The sequence below is a fragment of the Alexandromys fortis genome, unplaced genomic scaffold (assembly GCF_014885135.2).
Source record: "Alexandromys fortis isolate MF-2015 unplaced genomic scaffold, M_Fortis_MF-2015_v1.1 scaffold_57, whole genome shotgun sequence".
NCBI lineage: Eukaryota > Metazoa > Chordata > Mammalia > Rodentia > Cricetidae > Alexandromys > Alexandromys fortis.
This window is the reverse complement of record NW_026067941.1, coordinates 3458582-3470190: the sequence shown is the minus strand read 5'-3', so window position 1 is coordinate 3470190 and position 11609 is coordinate 3458582. Positions and strand designations below refer to the sequence as shown.

Below are 11609 nucleotides of genomic sequence, written 5' to 3'. Positions count from 1 at the left end.
TGAGTTTTGTGCAAGGTGATAGATATGGGTCTAATTTCAATCTTCTACAGGTTGACATCCAGTTGTGCCAGCACCATTTGTTGAAGATGCTTTCTTTCTTCCATTGTATACTTTTATCTCCTTTGTCGAAAATGAGGTGTTCATAGGTTTGGGGATTAAATTCCGGGTCTTCTATGCGATTCCATTGGTCGACTTCTCTATTTTTATGTGAGGCGGGGTTTTGTATACTGGCGAAAGGTCTGCAAGCGCTGTTCTTTTTACTCCTGTCATCAGTGGGTGAGTGATGCTGACGGAGCCCAAGGGGATATGTCCGGTGTTGAGTCCATCTCCCGCCTTCAGACTCATCTGCTAGTGCTTCTCTGTCAGTGGTATTTAGTCTGTGAGCTGGAGGGGTCCTGAGCTGTCCTCTCGGTATCTCTTGATGTCGTTGGTCATCAGTTAACAGGTTGGGTTTTGAGCAGCAGCTGTGGGCTAGGCCTAGCACCTTTACTGTGAAGTGGACCAAGAAGGTAGAAAATGCCGTCCGTTGGGGTTGGAGAGATGGCTCAGCAGTTAAGAGCATTGCCTGCTCTTCCAAAGGTCCTGAGTTCAATTCCCAGCAACCACATGGTGGCTCACAACCATCTGTAATGAGGTCTGGTGCCCTCTTCTGGCCTGCAGGCATACACGCAGACAGAATATCGTATACATAATAAATAAATAAATATTAAAAAAAATAAAAAGAAAATACACAGGTTAGACAGCTCTGAAAGTAGGTGACGGACAGCTAAATCCTCAGCAGTTCCCAGAGGAGGACCTGGATGGAGACCAAATTGTCGGGGATCAGCCTCGACAGAAATACCTCTTGCCAGGGTAGAGGTGTGGGGATTTAGGAAATATTAGTAAAAGAATATGAAGACGCGAATGAAAATAATAAAATGAAGAAACATATAGGATAGTATCAGGAGGGAATTCCAGTGAGCACTAAAAATTCACCCATGTTTAATTTCCAATTGCTTAAAATACCCGTTAGGAATTTTTCCTAAGGCAGGCTTTCTGCCGATGCAAAAATCCCTATCAAGCCAAATCACAAGCCAAATTAAAAAAATATCCAGGTTTAATGGGATTCCTGCGCTCTCGGGTGGCCCGAGGGGGAACCAGAAGGCCACTAATGCAACCACTGGGGGAAAGAAAAGAGACCAGGAGGAAACTTTCCAGGGAAGCAGTTTAAATAGACTGAAGGCGTGGTCAAGACTTGGTGGGCACAGGGATGGAGCCTCCAAAGATGGAGGCCAGAGACTGGGGCTTACAACCCTTGACCCCAAAAGGTAGGAGTAAGACAAAAAAACTACATTGACAGGATAGAAGGAAATGAACATACCAATTGAAGGTCACGGGCCACATCCAAAGTTAAACATTCTGTTGCTAGAACAAAACAAGTCACACGCTCACACACTAGACCAAAACATTCTGTAGGCAAACCACTCCCTGGGTGGAATCCCAAGTTATCTCCTTAAGGGAATTGGAACTTAGTTGAATCCTTAGACTTTTATTTGAGGTTGGAACAGATCTACTTCTCTATTCCTGGATTGCAAGGGCTGGCTGTTAGTCACACCTGTTGACAATAACCCTGAGAGAGCCGAACTCTCTGGTCCACACCTAGGTGGGACCTTTGTTTGAGGTAGAAACACTATAACCTTGAAGGAACTAGGTCTTCCTAAGAACGTGGAGGCTCAAAAATGTGAGCGTATTTCCACGGTCAGCAAAGGTCAGACAGAAAGACCTAGAGGAAGGCTTCCATCTGTGGAATGGAAAGAGAAGGGGCTGGAGAAAAGGAAGAGGGCAGGCCTTGGGCCCCAGAATGGGCAGAGGCCGGGGCATCACTGTGCTCACACCCCTCAACAGTCAGCTACATGATCTCTCACGTGGATCTCCTTCGAGACACTCTGAAACACTACAGGTTACAAGCCTAGTTTCCCCCTTTAAGGCTTTTTTTAGCTGACTTCTGGGTGAGCCCCTCTTTGCTTTCCATGTGGACGAATGGTTGTGTGTGCATTTTGTTGTAAGTGGTGCAGCCTTTTGTCCCATCTGTTTGTGTCATGTAGATTTGCTCTACAATCAGATGATGGATTGACACACTCTGCTGTGTCATTTTTAAACTGTCATCAATGGTTCAGTTACTCAGGAAGTCTATTAAACTTCAGCATCCTTCTCCCCCACCTCCCCAAGGTAGGTTTCTCTGTAGCTTTGGAGCCTGTCCCGGAACTAGCTCTTGTAGACCAGGCTGATCTTGAACTCACAGAGATCCACCTGCCTCTGCCTCCTGAGTGCTGGGATTAAAGGCATGTGCCACCACCTCCTGGCTCAACTTCCGTTTTACGACTCATAAATAATTGAATTGATGACTTTTATAGTGATCTCCTCATGAAAGAGATCATGAGCTTGTGAGCGAGTGGCAGAGAGAGGTGGTGTTGCACGCTCACCGTGAGAAGGGCGTCTCAGATGAATAAGTAGGTGCACAATGCAGAGCCAGTCCACACTGCCAGGTGATGCTGTAACAGGCCAGCGCTGTGGAAACAGACAGAAGAGATGCAGGCGCGCTTGTCTGTAGCCAGGTCGAGGCAGCAGAGGAAATGCCCTCTTCTGAAGAGCATCTCAGGGACTTGATGTCCACATGAGGTCGGCCTGTTGGACCCTAGTGTCCAATCACGGAGGAGGAGGAGTCGCCCCAAGAGACCATCTCTCATCACAGCTGATATAAAAGCATGAGGATTTTTATTAATTCTGTCATGACAGGGTCTTCCAGCAGTCGGGAGGCCAGAAGACCCTGAATGTCTGGTACAGGCTATTTTTAAAGGGAAAAACCACAGAAGGAAGGGGTGTCTGGGGGTTGTTCTTTATTATGATTGGCTTATTCAAAAGGGCTATTGCCAATAATTGGCTTGCCAGATCAGATGAGATAAAGTGAAACTTCTGAGGGTCACTTTGCCTCTTCCCAGGAACTAAGTCAAAACATCAATAACTGAGTCAACACCTAAGGGTTATCATGCCCCTATTCAGGGAGATGGAAAGTTCCCAACAGCTCAGTACGTGCATGCATAGCTGTTATGCCCTTGGTTCCCAGGGGAGGAGGGGAAGTACTAAGATGTTGAAATTAGGAGCGGCGGGGCTGCGTCCCCAGCACCCCGGCCGCCTGCTAGCTCATGCCCGAAATAACAACACACAAACTGTATTCATTTAAACACTGCTTGACCCATTTATATCTAGCCTCTTCTAGGCTAATTCTCACATATTAATTTAGCCCATTTCTAATCATCTGTGTAAGCACCCCAAGGTGCGCTTACCGGGAAGATTCTAGCCTATGTCCATCCTGGGTCGGAGGAGCTTCATTGCGTGCATCTGCCCGGGAGAGCGGAGCATGCCTCTCTGTCTGAGGCGTCTGGCTCTGAGAGGAGCTGCATTACTTCTGACCTCACTTCCTCTTCCTCCCAGCATTCTATTCTGTTTACTCCTCCCACCTATGTTTTAACCTATCAGGGCCAAGGAGTTCCTTTATTGCTTAACCAATGAAATCAACAGATTGATATATGTCACTCCCACATCACTAAGAGTTGTCAGAAATGGCTTCAAAATTGTCTTAAAGTTCTACAGGCTGACCACATCAGGAAAGTGAAAGTATGAACAGGCTTTCTAGGAAGGTGGGGTGTGGGCCGGGCCACATTCTCAGACTGGGGCGGCCACTCCAGGCTCAAGGTAGTTTCTGGACACTAAAAATGAATGGAAGTGTATATTGTTTGTGTGTATACGTGCATATGTCTGCTAACATTCCCCTTCACTCCTGTCCTTCTGCAGCTGGGCAGTGACGAGAAAGTTCTAGAGAGCTGCTTGAGTCTGGGTGGCCACCGGGCTCCTGTGGTCACTGTGGACTGGAGCACCGCCATGGACTGTGGGACCTGCCTCACAGCCTCCATGGATGGCAAGATCAAGCTGACCACCCTCCTGGCCCATAAGCTCTGATGTCCTGCCTGTGGTGACCCGTCGGAAACAGAATTGTCCCCCGTGGAAGAGAGGCGAGACAGAGGACAGATAGTGCTTCTGGCTCGGCACTGTCAGGGCTGTGGATCTTCAGGGAAAGGCTACGCTGGGGGCTCAGTCATCCAGCTGCAGCTAATGGAGCAGGAGCCTCTGGAGCGGGCTGTATGTGCTTCCTAGAGACTTGAACTGTGGCCGGAGAGGACATGCTACAGAGCACAGGATAAAATGATGTAAAATGATGAGGAAGGAGCCACAGTGGTGCACGCCGTGCACATGGTTCAAGAGGAATCGACAGTATTTTGTACATAATTGCTTTTCTTTTTCTTTTTCTTTTTTTTTTTTAGCAAAAAAAAAAAAACAAAAACGAGAGAGAGAGAGAGAGAGAGAGAGAGAGAGAGAATATTCTTGTAGTTACTTGGGGTCTCTTTCCAGAGTGTCTGAGTCACCTGGCCCTAGTGATAGCCATGGTTTCCTGCCTTGGTTCTTATACCTCAGTTCTTACCCGCCACCACTGCCATGTTGCTGGCGGAACCCCATTAGGTTCCCTGTGACTTTGCCAGAGTTGAGATGTAGCCCACAGTACCATCCTCTGGGCTCAAGCCAAGATCAGTGTGTCTTCTGCTGGACCTGATAGCTGTTACCTTTGGTTAAGAGGGTTCTCCAGACAACAGCAGGGCCTGAAGTCTGGGCCCCTAGATCCCCTTTTCCTCAGGGTTGTCTGGTCCCAGCACTCGTTCTTCCAGCCTGAGGTCTCTGAGCTTGAATAATACCAGCTGCCTGTGCCTCCTGCCTGGCTCGGCTGAGCCTGGGCCAGCCATCTCTGTACACTCGTACTCCGTTCTCTCATTGGGGAGGAACCCAAGCCCCCTCCATTGTCAGTTCTACATCCTACTGCTGAGGCCAGCCTGGAAGGAGCCACTATAGAGTCAGTGAGCCTGGGCCTGGGCCTCCCACACTAAGCAGGGGTGACCTTGTTACCTACCTAGGGGATGTCAATTCCACGGACAGTGACTGTTTAGAACAGTCATTTGATAGCTTCTTTGGGCTCTAGGCTAGTTGTAGGCTGTGAGGCTGGGGTAGGGTAACTCCCAGGTGCCTACATTGGGAAAAAACAGCAGCATACTGTGGCCTGGGCTCCCTTCTGGGGCTGAAGGGAAAAGTAGAAAGTGATATATAGGAAAAACCAGAGTAGTACTTTTCTATTTATTACTGGTGTGTATTTGTGTGTGTGTGTGTGTGCACGTGCGTGTGTGCACGTGTGTGGGAGGCATATGCCACAGCAGAGGTCAGAAGACAACTTGGTAGACTCAGTTCTCTCCATCCACCTTTGTGAGTTTGGGGGGATCAGACTCAGGTGGCCAGGCTGCATGGCCAGTGGCTTACCGGCTGAGCTAGTTCCTAGTTATCTCTTTTGACTCATTTTCATACCGACATGAAAAGATGAACTCTTTCCCTGCCCTTCCTCCACCCAGATTCGTGACCCAGGGTTTCATTTGAGTTAAGAGTCCATGGGCTTAACTTTTCCTCCCAAAGTTTTTCGGTCTTCACGATACATTCTTTCTGACCAGGGCATTCCCCACACCTTGTGGAAGCAGTTTTAAGGCTCAGAAACAGATGAATACCCCAGAACCTGTCCCTCCTGCCCTGTCCCTCCCAGGAAGAGCATTCATCTGCAGAGCATGTTGGAACATACCCTTTCCTTCAAAGAACCGTTTTTGGAATCCTTGGGTGTTGTGGTAGTAAAACCCCCTCTTCTACTGTCTGAATGAAGGTGTTTGCAGGAAGCACAACCATGAAGGCAGGCTACCCCAGATTGAGCCACTCTGCTGGGGGTGAGGACCTGTCCTGGCTTCTGTGAAAAGCCTGGCAGGTGGAAATTCCTATTTCTCCCTTGTGCTCAGGGACCTATCTCTGCTCAGCCCCAAGCCCAGTCTCTTGGTGTTCAAATGCCCAGGAGCTCGGCCTGAGGTCTGGAAGTACAGTCATAAATACACGGTGGGCTGACTAAATAAAGCTGACTGACACTGTTACTATATCCAGTACAGTTTTACCTGTCGTTTTAAAAATAATAAAAACCCACGTTGACTCCAGCACAAGCAAATCTAGCTTGGTTCCTTATTCCTCCCTGCAGCAGGCTCTGTAGGCAGACACACAGGTTCCTGGTCTTAAGCCTTGTTTGCTAGGTGGCCATGGAGAAGTTTTAAGAAGTGTGCAGGCTTGGGCAGTTAGGATAAGAACCAAAGGAAACATGCCCTCCCATCCTGCCCGTTAGACGTGGTTGCCTCACATCGGTGAGGTTGAGGACTCTTTATTTATTTATTTATTTATTTATTTATTTATTTATTTATTTATTTATTTATTTAAGATTTCTGTCTCTTCCCCACCACCGCCTCCCCTTTCCCTCCCCCTCCCTTGTCAGCCCAAAGAGCAATCAGGGTTCTCTGCCCTGTGGGAAGTCCAAGGACCACCCACCTCCATCCAGGTCTAGTAAGGTGAGCATCCAAACTGCCTAGGCTCCCACAAAGCCAATATGTGCAGTAGGATCAAAAACCCATTGCCATTGTTCTTGAGGTCTCAGTAGTCCTCATTGTCCGCTATGTTCAGTGAGACCGGTTTTAACCCAGGCTTTTTCAGACCCAGGCCAGCTGGCCTTGGTGAGTTCCTGATAGAACATCCATCCCCATTGTCTCAGTGTGTGGGTGCACCCCTTGCGGTCCTGAGTTCCTTGCTTGTGCTCTCTCTCCTTGTGCTCCTGATTTGGACCTTGAGATTTCAGTCCGGTGCTCCAATGTGGGTCTCTGTCTCTGTCTCCTTTCATCGCCTGATGAAGGTTAATATTCAGGAGGATGCCTATATGTTTTTCTTTGGGTTCTCCTCCTTATTTAGCTTCTCTAAGAACCCGAATTATAGGCTCTTATATGTTAAAGACATATGTTAAACATATATGTCCTTTATTTATGGCTAGAAACCAAATATGAGTGAGTACATCCCATGTTCCTCTTTTTGGGTCTGGCTTACCTCACTCAGGATAGTGTTTTCTATTTCCATCCATTTGCCTGCAAACTTCAAGAAGTCCTTGTTTTTTACTGCTGAGTAGTACTCTAATATGTATATATTCCATACTTTCTTCATCCATTCTTCAATTGAGGTTGAGGACTCTTATAGTCAGTGAATACCACTGTCACCACCGCCAGGTACACTTTCATTACACTCCCGGAAAGGCTGGATTCTAACCCTGCTCAAGAGCAGCTTGGCTAAGCCTCCCCTAGCTCTTCGGGAGATTGGAAGCCATTGGTTTATGCTACTAAGAGTTGGGATTTTCGATTTCCTGGCCCAGGCTGTTGGCTTAAGATTTAGGATTAGCATTCAAGAAGAGGCCGGTAAGGGCCCTGGAGAAGTCAGAGGCTCCTCAGGGGAGTCCTGTGTGTACCCATCCAGAGATTCTAGGACCCGACAGAAACTGCTGTGTGATTCACCGACCTGCTGTAAAAATAGTTAGTCTTGATTTCTCCATTGGGGCAGACAGAATCCGATCTGGGCTTCGATTTACTTCAGCGTGCCAGGGAAGAACCTCCCCTGGGACGGCCTGCTCCGGTGTTTTCAGTAGACTCCAGGGGCTTCTCCCTTGAAAACCCCCAGGAAACCTGGGCCTCTTGGTGATGCCTCCCGCCCTTCTGCAGAGGGCACCCTGGGCCGCCAACCTGAATGTTAAACATTAGTAAATGCAAGTAATTTTTCTCTTTGAATTGTCAGTCTCCTGGGTCGTGTTGAACTTGGTTTCCTCTTGGGGATCCTCTGGCAGGACTGTCAAAACCAGAACCCCTTTTCTACCCCTAGTTACTAATGACACTGACTTTCTAATAGCCGACAGCGGCTCATCCGCCACAGCCGCGGACAGCACCCGGGGCCTGTGGATGTGGCTTGCGGTCTGCAGGGGGCACCCGGGGCCCTCCGCGCCGGACAGCGACCAGGTCGGGAGCGTGCTGGTCAGGAGCGCGCAGGAGCCGGAAGGGGCGGGCGTTGCGATGATTGAGGGCGTCGCAGTTCTGAATCCGTCCCCGGAACCGGCTGAGAGGAGTGCTGAGCACACTGCCCCGCCACTCGCCTGCTCTGTCCTGTTCCCGGGTCCCTGCTCTGCGCCCTCTGCGGGTGGGAGGGAGCGGCGTGGCCAGCTCCCGGCTAGTGCAACGAGGCCCCGCATGTGCCTTCTGGGTGAGATTTTCCAGGCGACCACCGGACCTCATCCCCTTGCGGTCGGCAGGACCCGGCTGTCCGCTCGATGGTTGATGCACAGCTTTCTGCGACGTTGTGCACGTTAACTGTTAACTACGTCTGTTTCTGGTCTGTGAAATGGACGTAATGATACATGCACTGTCTGTCGCGTCTGATGCATTTCTGTATAAGGTCACTGCATGGTATCACACTTATCAACTCCTGTTCTGTGGCTGGACAGGCTAGGATGGTGCCCTGCTAGGTTTTTTTGTTTTGCTTTGTTCTTCATTTGTTTGTTTTAATGAAGTTATAAACAGTAATTCTGAATGACCCAAAATTATCAAGCGGTATATGTTGTAGGGGCGGGGGAAGGAGGCACTGGCTAATGAAATCTGTGAATCAGAAGGCCTCCAGGTTCTAGTAACCAGATCATGACCAAGGTGAGAAGTCTGTCGTTATGGGTGATTGTTTGGGGTGCAGAGGAAAGGGAGACCAGAGTTTGTTTATTTCCTTCCCTCCCTCCTTCCCTCCTTCCCTCCCTTTCTCCTTCCCTCCTTCCCTCCTTCCCTCCTTCCCTCCTCCCTCCCTCCCTCCCTCCCTCCCTCCCTCTCTCCTAACATGCAGAGGTGACAGGAAAACATTTCTTGTTGCCCCAGCTACCTGTGTGGGGCACAGAGCAATGGAGTGGTCACAGAACTCATTAGTCCTACCTGCCACTGTCCCCCCCGTTTGACACACTGCAGATGGCTTGGCCTTCTGGGTTTCATTCACCTCCAGCATGCCCTGCGCTGACCAGCAGTTGTTGCTGGCTACTGATAGAGCGTTGACTTACTAGAGGTACCCCACTTGCTTCCCCTTGTAGGCATCTAAGATGGGCACCTATCGGGGACAAATAAGCCCGGTGTGACAGGAGAATGTGATTTTTGTCCTGCCCCAGAGAAGCAAGTCACTGAGTGTGAAAAACTATAGCCATGGGATCCCCCAAATCTGAGAACAAAAAGAGAGTCCTTCCCTCATGGATGACAGCCCCTGAGGATGAGCGGAGAGAGCTGTCAGCAAAGACACCCAAAAGGAAGAGGAGAGCGGCTGTGCAGGAGGGGGTAGCAACAAGGTAGGACAACCTGGTCAGAGTGGGGAGGGCAGTGGGGTGGGTGGCATCCTTCTAGCAGAGTCTGAGGTCTCAGCTGTCTCCTCACAGAAGTACCACCGAGTCTCTGTGGTGGTAAGGCCCTGCCACCTAGCTGTTGGCACAGGCAGTGAGTTCTTTTGTTTTGTTTTGTTTTTCGAGACAGGGTTTCTCTGTGGTTTTGGAGCCTGTCCTGGAACTAGCTCTTGTAGACCAGGCTGGCCTTGAGCTCACAGAGATCCACCTGCCTCTGCCTCCCAAGTGCTGGGATTAGTGTGTGCCACAATGTCCGGCTGGCTGTCCACTGGGTGTTTCGAGGAGTGACCCTCGGAAGCCAGCCGCCATCCCATTCCCAGTTCCTTGTGAGGGAGTCCATGGAGGGTTGGTAGCCCTGCGCTCTGTCCCTGGGCCACCAGGCTGAGGAAATTCTTCAGAGAAGCAGTCCACCCTTCCCCCTCCACGGAGGATGCTACTGTTTCCTTCATCCTTGTGAGCCCCTCTGTCCTCAGCTGTGATTTTGTGTGTTTATTTCAGGGCCCCTGCCACGAAGACTGTGTACTGCATGAATGAAGCTGAAATGGTTGATGTGGCCCTGGGGATCCTGATCGAGGTAACGTCAGCCCCGTGTCCTCGGACTCCTGTGACTGGAGACTCATGAGTTGAATCTAGCGTAGGTCCTTGCTCCTGGCAGCAGAGGTGCTCTTAGCCTGCGTCAGGATCTCACCTCTTCCTCTTGCTCGCTTTTCTCAGCTGTGTTCCTCTCAGCTACTTCCTGTGTGTGGTGTCTATCATGCGGAATCAGACTAGATCTGCAGGTCGGGTGTGAGGGGTACACGGGGGTGGAGGAGGAGCTCCTTACCAGCCCTCCTCTCAGCAGAAGGCTGTGGAAGTTTCCTGGCTTCTGGAAGGAGAGGGAGCCCTGCCATGAAGTTGCAGAGTTCTCTTTTTTTTCCCACGTGTTTTAGAGCAATGTATCGTCTCTACAGTGCTCATGGTAACCTAGGGCTACAGCGATCTGGGATGTTACTGTCTCCAAGAAACTGAAGCTGTGCCACCAGCTGGCGGTGGAGTTCAGTTAGGCCCATAACAGGTGTTGTAGCAGGAGCTCCTGGTACTCTTTTACAAACTTGCCTTGCCTTGCCTTTCATGATTTTCAGATGGATCTTTTCCCTTCCACTCAGCTATTCCTCATACCTATTCCTGCATCTTTCCCTAGTGGGTCCTGAGCTTAAGGTGTGGGGTGAAGTAAGGGTGGCTGCCCATGCCGTGGGAGCACTGCCTGACCTGGTCACGTGCTGTGCTGGCTTTGCGGTCGGCTCAGGGTGTATCTGCGTCACTGTCACACAAACTAGTGCGTCAGAGAAACAACCTGTGGTGGTGAGCCTGTCCTGTCTTCTGCTCTGCAGGGCCAAAAACAGGAAACGGCGTCTCTGGTGACCACTGATAAACTGCAGCTCTCCCCTCCCTACTCGGCGTCTCCTCACACCAGTTCCCCCGGGAGCAGCAGCGAGGAAGAGGGCAGTGGGAGCAGCTCGCCTGCTCTAGACCTGAGCCCTTCCCAGGGGCCAGAAGCCACCGACTCACCCTGCAGCAGCAGCCCGAAGGACGAAAAGGAGGAGGAAGATGTGTTAAAGTATGTCAGGGAGATATTTTTCAGTTGATGTGAACTGTTCATTGGACTCTCTGCTGAGAGCGGAGGGGTCTGTTGAGAACTCAGGATACTGCCTACCTCTGTCACCCTTGAAAACCAGGCCTTGCTCCAGCTTCCAGTCCCAGGAGGCTTTCATGGGGGGAGGGCTTTTCTGAATGGGGGGACATATTGCAGGATGCACAAATGCATCCCAGTAGAGTCTCTAACTCAGAGGGTCTGGCTTCCCAGCCCTGGGTTTTATTCAAGTACCAGCAAAAATGAGGTCAGGGGCTCACTTGCTGGAAGCAAATAAAGTTATAGCTGCTGAGGACACCGGCATTCCAGATAAGCAGCCAGAGCTCACCCTAAGGAGGAGGCCTGCACACAGTCTCCTCATGACACAGTCCAGCAACCGACTCCCCCCTCCAGCCTAAAATCCTGGGAGCTGCCCACTGTTGCCTAAAATCCTGGGAGCTGCCCACTGTTCCCCGCCAGACTAACAGCAGGGCGTTCTCCCAGACTGGTGAGCCAAACAGGCCCTCTCTACCACCTGTCCCCTCTCTGCCACCCAGGGCCTCCACCGTGGGGGGGGGTGTGGGGACAGGAGATACCGAGGACAAAAGATCA

General features: G+C 50.4%; 2 protein-coding genes across 5 annotated transcripts in view; both read left to right on the top strand.

Annotated features, from left to right (window-relative positions):
• Wdr91 (WD repeat domain 91) overlaps window positions 1–4348 on the top strand; it is a 37500-nt gene extending 33152 nt beyond the window's left edge. Inside the window, exon 15 of the mRNA XM_050148017.1 lies at window positions 3832–4348. Coding sequence (XP_050003974.1) covers window positions 3832–3996 — 165 coding nt within the window. The 3' untranslated portion in view covers window positions 3997–4348. The remainder of the gene's footprint in view (window positions 1–3831) is intronic.
• A 3727-nt stretch (window positions 4349–8075) lies between these two features.
• Window positions 8076–11509, top strand: Cyren (cell cycle regulator of NHEJ). 4 transcript variants are annotated; one of them, XM_050148029.1, is made up of 4 exons: window positions 8076–8226; window positions 9164–9337; window positions 9887–9962; window positions 10759–11509. In XM_050148029.1, the coding sequence occupies exons 2-4, from the start codon at window positions 9198–9200 to the stop codon at window positions 11011–11013; spliced, it is 471 nt and encodes a 156-aa protein (XP_050003986.1). In that variant the 5' UTR covers window positions 8076–8226; window positions 9164–9197; the 3' UTR covers window positions 11014–11509. The 4 variants fall into 4 exon arrangements, with proteins under 4 accessions (XP_050003986.1, XP_050003985.1, XP_050003988.1 ...); XM_050148028.1 differs by having other exon boundaries at window positions 8078–8226; window positions 9089–9337; XM_050148031.1 differs by lacking the exon at window positions 8076–8226 and adding an exon at window positions 8247–8666.
• The last annotated feature ends 100 nt before the right edge of the window (window positions 11510–11609 follow it).